At 50.1% G+C, this 10,000-nt stretch overlaps 1 protein-coding gene across 1 annotated transcript in view; it reads left to right on the top strand.

Annotated features, from left to right (window-relative positions):
* grin2aa (glutamate receptor, ionotropic, N-methyl D-aspartate 2A, a) overlaps positions 1-10,000 on the top strand; it is a gene marked incomplete at both ends in the record, with an annotated part of 93,179 nt that overhangs the window by 7,791 nt on the left and 75,388 nt on the right. The window contains 1 exon segment of the mRNA XM_084439087.1: positions 3,893-4,315. Within this exon segment, the coding sequence (XP_084295213.1) occupies positions 3,893-4,315 (423 nt within the window).

Genomic DNA, 10,000 nt, shown 5'->3' on the forward strand with positions numbered 1-10,000 from the left:
GTGGTTAATGAATGCAAAATCAATCCAAATATTGAATGAACTAGACATTGGTTCTTGTGTCGGTTCTCCAATTCGGGCTCAGGCTCCCTTATAGTCTACCTGTGTGGAAGCTCGTGTCATTATCCTAACCGCCCGCCCGGTACCGGGGATGCTCGGTTTGGGCTGCTGGAGCGATCGGTAGGCTGCACCAGCCAGAGGGGAGAACAGCACACACACCTCAAGAGACCGCGCGAGGACCCGGTCCCGGTCAGCGTGGAGAGAACAACGCTGTGGCTTTGAACTCGGCCACACTGCGGCTTTGTTTCTCCACCGGTAACCAACTTGAGTTACTCTCACCACAACCCGACCCGATGCGCAGCGACAAGGGAAGGTCGGTTCAGTTGGATATAATATCGTAACGTGGACTGTAAACCTTTTGTACAGCCTGGGATCCGCGTCGCGCTCCACCTTTCCAAAGCCTCAACTTCATACCGTGGGAGTAGAGGACGTACCGTATGTATGTCCTGAAATCATCCAGAGGAAGAACCTCGACCTAGCGAGGAGGGTGCATGCTCAAACACGGACGATAGGGGGCGCACACGCATTGTGTTGGAGTGAATGAGAAATCAAAATGAATTTACATCTTTTTTTTTTCTTCCGTGCTCCGGATCCAGTCACGTTGTAGAAGCACAGTTCTCGCAAATGACTGCGCTGTGGATCACAGCGGCATTGATGTTTTTGTATTGCGAACCAGACGCGGCCAAGGCCCACTGAAGGACAAAATAGTTATATATACCAGCGAAGGGAATACAACATTAAGCTACCCAATAAAGAGCACTTATGGCACAGAAAGAGATGAGGGGGATGGAGAGAGAGAGAGAGAGAGAGAGAGAGAGAGAGAGAGAGAGAGAGAGAGAGAGTGAGAGATGGATGAATGGTGAGGTGTTACTATTAGTAGTGATAGATAGGGGTGGGTGACTCTGGTGCACAGTATGCTGGACTCAGGTAGAGCAATTTTGCACAGGTCTCATATTAGCCTGTATAAGAGGATATCAAGTCCTATACATTTACTCTTCTCTCTCACACACACACACACACACACACGCACACACACACACACACACACACACACACACACACACACACACACACAAACACACACACACACACACATGCATGCACAGTCAGTGCCTTGCCACTGAGTCAAGCTAAAGAGGTGTGCGGACAACATGTGAACCTTCAGCGCTGACTATTACTTCCACTATGTTTGTCCTGCTCGAGCACACGCTAGGGCACAGTGAGCACACGCTAGGGCACAGTGAGCACACGCTAGGGCACAGTGAGCACACGCCAGGGCACAGTGAGCACACGCTAGGGCACAATGAGCACACGCTAGGGCACAGTGAGCACACGCCAGGGCACAGTGAGCACACGCTAGGGCACAGTGAGCACACGCTAGGGCACAGTGAGCACACGCCAGGGCACAGTGAGCACACGCTAGGGCACAGTGAGCACACGCTAGTCGCACAGTGAGCAGATGGCGGAGACTGACAGAGGCTGGTCCTGCCTGTCTGTCTGTCTGTCTGTCTGTCTGTCTGTCTGTCTGTCTGTCTGTCTGTCTGTCTGTCTGCTTGCCTGTCTGTCTGTCTGTCTGCTTGCCTGTCTGCTTGCCTGTCTGCCTGTCTGTCTGCCTGTCTGTCTGCCTGTCTGTCTGCCCAGGATGACTGAGAGGACAGGAGGGATGGTAGGATGGAGAGATGGAGGAAGTGATAAGAGATAGAGAGTGTGTGTGTGTGTGTGTGGGGGGGGGGGGTCATTGGAAGTATGTGTGAATGGAAGTGGAACCATGAATGGATAGATGGATGGAGAGAGTTATGAAGGAATTAAAACACAGTGGAAGAAATGGAGGAAGAGTTTGGACAGAGAATGACAGAGATAGGGGAGAGGGATGGATGGAGGGAGGGAGGGAGGGAGGGAGGGAGGGAGGGAGGGAGGGAGGGATGGATGGATGGATGGAGAGGGGATGGGGACAGAGAGAGAGAATTGGAGAGAGCCACTAGGAAGTTGTGATAGACACAGTAGGTGTGTGTGTAAAAGACAGAGACGGTGATGTGGGAGTTGACGGATCAGCCTGTATCAGAGTAGGCCACACACACACACACACACACACACACACACACACACACACACACACACACACACACACACACACACACACACACACACACACACAAACACACAACCGCATAAGCGAATTTACCATCACAGGATCAGCAACTCCGCCTTAGCCTGTGAATTAGTCATGAAGACTTTGTGTATAGTACACCAAGTTGATTCAATTTTAATGCAGTTAGGACTGCTGAAAGAATACGGTTACGCCCGTAAATGCAATCATATTAATAGTCATTCAGACGTAATGGAGATGCATAATTGATGCATCTGGAACCCAGTTTCTGTCGACCAATGGTGTGCGCTTGATGATGACGTGCTTTGAGAATTGCAACTGTACCGAGAGCGCTCAGGTGCATTGGTGTGTGGCATGACAGAGAGAGAGACATTTCAGTAGGCGGTACTTTGTACTGTACCTCTGTGTGCACACGTGTGTGTGTGTGTGCATGCACGTGTGTGTGTGTGTCTGTGTGAACAGTGCACAGTGTCTGTGTGAACAGCGCACAGCGCCTGCCAAACATTGTTTACTTGTAGTCTTGCCAAGAAAGCCTTGCCTTTGTCTGACGACAAATGATCCAATCGGATTCGTCCGTTGCCCCTCAATCCCATCCCCACGCTGCGGAGGGGGAGGAGAACGCACTGGTTGTCACCATCATCTGGACGGCCTCTTCTTTTCCGACCATAAATGTTGTTTTCTTCCTGTACTTTATCCCTCTAGGTGGTTGAGTTCATCATCTTTACTCACCGTAAAGATATTTTTATCTAAATATGACCCGAGTTCCCTGCAATCAAACGTTATCCATTCGCTAGGGGGCCTTTTCGGTGACCTTGTGACCTCGAGGGGACTGTAGCCGCTGTGAACTTGGCGGCGTTGCTCTTCGTACAGTGAGCTTCAACCGTCCGTACTGTATGGAGCATATGCTTTCTGCCTCCAGAGTCGTTCGCTCTGCTGGACAATGCACCTGCTCATCAGCCCTGTGCATACCTTTGGGCCCCTGGCCTGTTGTAACCGCTACACACACACACACACACACACACACACACACACACACACACGCACACACACACAGACACACACACACACACACGCACGCACACACATCGTGTTCTGTTCCTTTGAAGCCCTGTCCGTCCAAGCGAGCGAGTTGTAAGTGCGCGAAGTCCCCGTGGAGCCACGGCGATGATGTCACCGCGCTCTTCCGCTCCGATTGCCGCGGCGTCCGCTGTCGCGTCCGATCTCCCTCAGCCGTTCCACGCGCCGCTCTCCACGTCGGGCCGCGCGCGTCTCTCGTCTCCGACCGCCTTCCCTTTAACACACAAACACACACACAATGTGATAAAGAAAGTGTTCTAGAGCAGGGCAGCTGAGTGAAGCCACGTAAACTACTGCAGCGTCTTACAAACGTCTGAGCCGAGGCGTTTACAGCAAACTGAAAGAAATAAAACACGAGTTAACAGACGCCCGGAGCAGCGTTCGTCCGAGGGCCCGTACGGTTTCTTCACTGAGCGCCATGTCGGCCATGTTTCCCCGGTCCAAATGCCTCTCTCTCTCTTTTTTTTCCGTCGCGTAGCGTGGTAAAGAAATGCGACTTTTAGAAACGAGCTGACGTTAAGTCCGTTTGATGATTCTTCGTCCTCTAATGCTGATTTGTGTTCTCTGTGTGGCCCCCCCCTCCCCCCCTCCCTCCCTACACCCCTCTCCCATTTCTCCTCTGCCCACCCCCCTCCCCCCTCCCCTCTCCAGGGGATGAAGAGGGCCAGTATGTCTGTCAGCAAGGGGGTGTGGCTCCTAGCTCTCCCAGCCCTCCTGGCGGCGCTGGCGGCGGGCGCTGCCCGAGGGGGAGGGGCCGAGAAGGTGCCCGTGCTCAACATCGCCGTCATCCTGGGACGCACTCGCTACATCTCCGACCGCGACATCCGGGCGCTCTGGAGCAAGGACGACCCCATCGACGTCAACGTGGTCACGCTCCTGGTCAACGAGACTGACCCCAAGAGCATCATCACTCACGTGTGCGACCTGATGTCCGGCACCAAGATCCACGGCGTGGTGTTCGGGGACGGCACCGACCAGGAGGCCATCGCCCAGATTTTGGATTTTATTTCCTCCCAGACACTGATTCCCATCCTGGGCATCCATGGAGGGTCCTCCATGTACATGGCTGACAAGGTGAGGGAGGGAGGGAGAGAGGGAGGGAGAGAGAGAGGGAGGGAGGGAGGGAGGGAGGGAGAGAGAGAGGGAGGGAGGGAGGGAGGGAGGGAGGGATGGATGGATGGATGGATGGATGGAGGGAGGGAGGGAGGGAGGGAGGGAGGGAGGGAGGGAGGGAGGGAGGGATGGATGGATGGATGGATGGATGGATGGATGGATGGATGGATGGATGGATGGATGGAGGGATGGATGGATGGATGGATCGATGGATGGATGGATGGATGGAGGGATGGATGGATGGATGGATGGATGGATCGATGGATGGAGAGATCAGGGGTTGCTGTTGTAACACATCTGCCTTGACGTTCTGACTATCTGCAGTGCTGTGACGTCATATACAGGTACCAGACTGTACCTGGTCTGTGTGGTGGAGGTGGTACTACTCTACTGGTCTGTGTGGTGGTGCTGGTACTACTCCACTGGTCTGTGTGGTGCTGGTACTACTCCACTGGTCTGTGTGGTGGAGGTGGTACTACTCTACTGGTCTGTGTGGTGGAGGTGGTACTACTCTACTGGTCTGTGTGTTGGAGGTAGTACTACTCTACTGGTCTGTGTGGTGGAGGTGGTACTACTCTACTGGTCTGTGTGGTAGAGGTTGTACTACTCTACTGGTCTGTGTGGTGGAGGTGGTACTACTCTACTGGTCTGTGTGTTGGAGGTAGTACTACTCTACTGGTCTGTGTGGTGGAGGTGGTACTACTCTACTGGTCTGTGTGGTGGAGGTGGTACTACTCTACTGGTCTGTGTGGTGGAGGTGGTACTACTCTACTGGTCTGTGTGGTGGAGGTGGTACTACTCTACTGGTCTGTGTGGTGGAGGTGGTACTACTCTACTGGTCTGTGTGGTGGAGGTGGTACTACTCCACTGGTCTGTGTGGTGGAGGTGGTACTACTCTACTGGTCTGTGTGGTGGAGGTGGTACTACTCTACTGGTCTGTGTGGTGGAGGTGGTACTACTCCACTGGTCTGTATGGTGGAGGTGGTACTACTCTACTGGTCTGTGTGGTGGAGGTGGTACTACTCTACTGGTCTGTGTGGTGGAGGTGGTACTACTCTACTGGTCTGTGTGGTGGTGGAGGTACTACTCTACTGGTCTGTGTGGTGGAGGTGGTACTACTCTACTGGTTTGTGTGGGGGTGAAGGTACTACTCTACTGGTCTGTGAGAAGATCAAACTTGAAGGAGGCTGGGGAGGGAGGAGGAGGCGAGGGAGGAGGAGAGGATGGAGGAGGCAAGGATGGAGGAGAGGATGGAGGATGAGAGGGAGGAGGAGAGGATGGAGGAGGCGAGGAGGGAGGAGAGGAGGGAGGAGGAGAGGAGGGAAGGGAAGAGGAGGAGAGGGAGGAGGAGAGGAGGGAGGAGGAGGGAAGGGAAGAGGAGGAGAGAGAGGAGGAGAGGAGGGAGGAGGAGAGGAGGGAAGAAGAGAGGAGGGAGGAGGAGAAGAGAGAAGGGAAGAGGAGAGCGAGGGAGGAAAGGAAGGAGAGGAAAGCCGTGGTGGATGATAGAGCGGGGGACACGGGGCTGGAGGGGAGGAGAGAGGGTGTGAGGAGCGTGGGGGTTGAGGGGGGAGAAAGGGACGAGGAGCGCAGATAATCCCTGGACCGGAGCTGAGGAGACCGTGGGGGGGGTCTGGGACGTTGTGGGGACGTTGTGGGGACGTTACGCTCAGAGGCCACCTGCACTAGAAAGCCTCATCTCCGCGAGTCCTATAAACCCCTGCAATGACACACACACACACACACACACACACACCTCTCCAGCTGTAGACCTCCTCCCCCGGTTTCTCTGTGGTTACTCCCTCCCTTGTTTTGCAACGATTAAATGAACCCTCGGCAGGAATACAGTATGAAGGCCTTGTCTCCCATGGTTACGCCTTGCAGCTTGAGAGTGTGCGAGAGCGTTGGTGTGTACGTGCCAGTTCGTGTGTGAGGGAGTGTTAATTTGTGTGTGTACTTCGTTGATAGGGGGTGTAAAGCTGGTCAGGGCCATGATGCCTCTCTCCACCCTCAGGACAACCTTATCAGAGCTGCTAGAGAGAGAGAGAGAGAGAGAGAGGGGGGGGGGGGGGAGAGGGAGAGAGAGATGGGGAAAGAGAGAGAGAGATAGGGGGAAAGAGAGAGAGAGAGGGAGAGAGAGAGGGAGAGAGAGGGAGAGAGAGAGAGAGAGGGAGAGAGAGAGAGAGAGAGAGAGAGGGGGAGAGAGAGGGAGAGAGAGAGAGAGAGAGAGGGAAAGAGAGAGAGAGAAAGAGAAAAAAGGAGAGAGAGAGAGGGAGAGGGAAAGAGAAGAGAGGGAAAGAGAGAGAGAAAGAGAAAAAAGGAGAGAGAGAGAGGGAAAGAGAGAAAAAAAAAATTATATAGAGAGAGAGAGGGGAAGAGAGATAGACAGACAGACAGCCAGTCCTGTCACTCTCTCTGCTGGTTAATTAGATAAACGTTGCTGCTTCTCCCTACGTTAGAGTCTTCCGTAGGCTACTTCCCGATGGCTTTGTTAAATAATGCAGCAGTCGCCTGTATTGAAAACAATACATTATTAATCAATTGGCCGTCCCCCCTTCACTGGCTATGATGCCAGCAATGCCATAAATCCTGAGCTGAATAGGATGTTAGAATATTCATCACACTCTAATGTTGACTGTTGTTGTTTTTTTTCTTTCTGGTTATGTAATCGTAAAACATTCGAACACAAGACCGATGCCAATAAACGGCCACTCGTTAAAACTTTATGAATAGGTGAATACCGCGTCAGGCGCAACAACCACAGTGATTTCAACCACGGAGAGCTTGAACGGAAACTTGCATCCCGCACGGCATGTAGGCTACGGTAGGTTCACTGACAGCACGTCTGGAAAAACGGACTGGGAGGTCACAGCGATGACAGGTAGCTAGCCTAGCGTAGCCGGCCTGACCCAGAGGCAAGGACATGGACATAGAGTGACAATAATGCTGTGCTGGGACAGGTTTTGCGTACAGTAGCTTCTTGTGACTGGCTCTAAATCAGCTCATATTTCATACAAATTCTCTTAATTGGCATTGCTGGACAGGCGATATGTTTGAATTATTTGTGTTAAAGACATTTTCAAATGTCTTCCCATCTCCAGCACCTCTCCTAACTTTCCAGGTGTGCGTTTTCTCCGTTTTTTCTCCAAAGACATTTTCAAAAACACTTTTCGTTCTATTAAAATACAGACGCAATTACCTTTCCCGTACTGACTTTCTATTGCTTTAGATGTGCTAAATTCAGATATTTGCATTTCTCCTCCCACTATTTTGCACGCCCAAGCCTCCATATTCATTAAGGCAAACAGGCAAAAATATGCATATCTTATGAGCTTAAGAGACGCAGTCCTCAGTGAACCCCGTCAGCCAGGACATGGTTATTGGGTATGCATGTTTTAAACATGCCCCAAGAGTAAATCAGCCTTCAAGTGTTCTATTTTGACTTAATACATTTCCTAGCATATTTATGTAGTTTAAACACATTGGAATAACACATTGGCATGTGTGCTGGTGCAGGTGGCCCATCCCTATCCTCCCACACAAGAGTATGATGTGGTGGGTCAGGTAGGGTCAGGTGGGGTCAGGTGGCGTCAGGTAGGGTCAGGTAGGGTCAGGTAGGGTCAGGTAGGGTCAGGTGGGGTCAGGTGGCGTCAGGTAGGGTCAGTCACAGTACAGCAAGTCATGGTGGAGGCAGTTTCGGCGTGTCATCCACTCCCTCCCTATATGCCCTCCCTACACCCTATATGCCCTATAACCTACATCCCATACCATATAACCTAGACCCTATATACCTTATAACCTACACCCTATATACCTTATAACCTACACCCTATATACCTTATAACCTACACCCTACATACCCTATAACCTACACCCTACATACCCTATAACCTACACCCTACATACCCTATAACCTACACCCCATACCATATAACCTACACCCTACATACCCTATAACCTACAACCTATATACCCTATAACCTACACCCTATATACCCTATAACCTACATCCTATAACCTACATCCCATACCATATAACCTAGAACCTATATACCTTATAACCTACACCCCATACCATATAACCTACACCCTACATACCCTATAACCTACACCCCATACCATATAACCTACACCCTATATACCTTATAACCTACACCCTACATACCCTATAACCTACAACCTATATACCCTATAACCTACACCCTATATACCCTATAACCTACATCCTATAACCTACACCCCATACCATATAACCTAGACCCTATATACCCTATAACCTACACCCCATACCATATAACCTACACCCTACATACCCTATAACCTACACCCCATACCATATAACCTACACCCTACATACCCTATAACCTACACCCCATACCATACAACCTACACCCTATATACCTTATAACCTACACCCCATACCATATAACCTACATCCTATATACCCTATAACCTACAACCTATATACCCTATAACCTACACCCTATATACCCTATAACCTACAACCTATATACCCTATAACCTACACCCTATATACCCTATAACCTACATCCTATAACCTACATCCCATACCATATAACCTAGAACCTATATACCTTATAACCTACACCCCATACCATATAACCTACACCCTATATACCTTATAACCTACACCCTACATACCCTATAACCTACAACCTATATACCATATAACCTACACCCTACATACCCTATAACCTACACCCTACATACCCTATAACCTACACCCTATATACCCTATAACCTACACCCTATATACCCTATAACCTACACCCCATACCATATAACCTACACCCTACATACCCTATAACCTACACCCTATATACCCTATAACCTACACCCCATACCATATAACCTACACCCCATATACCCTATAACCTACACCCCATACCATATAACCTACACCCTACATACCCTATAACCTACACCCTATATACCCTATAACCTACACCCTATATACCCTATAACCTACATCCTATACCCTATTCCCTATAACCTACACCCCATACCATATAACCTACATCCTATACCCTATACCCTATAACCTACACCCCATACCCTATAACCTACATCCTATACCCTATTCCCTATAACTCAAATCCTATACCCTTTACCCTATAACCTACATCCTATACCTTTACCCTATAACCTACACCCCATACCATATAACCTACACCATATTCCATATAACCTACACCCTATATACCCTATAACCTTCACCCTATATACCCTATAACCTACACCCTATATACCCTATAACCTACATCCTATACCCTATATACCCTACAACCTACATACTATACCCTATACCCTATAATCTACACCCTATATACCTTATACCATAACCTACATCCTATACCCTATAACCTACAACCTATTCACCCTATAACCTACACCTACACCTACACCATGAATCCTATAACCCTAAACGTACACACTGTAACCTGTCCCCTGCAGCCTACACTCCCAGAGACAGAGACTAACATGATGAAGATAAATGATGCTGAAGTTCCACTTCTAATGATAACGTTTCCTCCCACCAGGGGCCTCATTTATCATTGAGGTACGCCTTCTTTTACACGGTCTTTTTCGCGAGTTCAGGCGTACGCCATTTGCCCCCCCCACATTGCG

Source organism: Borostomias antarcticus, assembly GCF_949987555.1.
Source record: "Borostomias antarcticus genome assembly, chromosome: 5".
In the NCBI taxonomy this organism is placed as follows: domain Eukaryota; kingdom Metazoa; phylum Chordata; class Actinopteri; order Stomiiformes; family Stomiidae; genus Borostomias; species Borostomias antarcticus.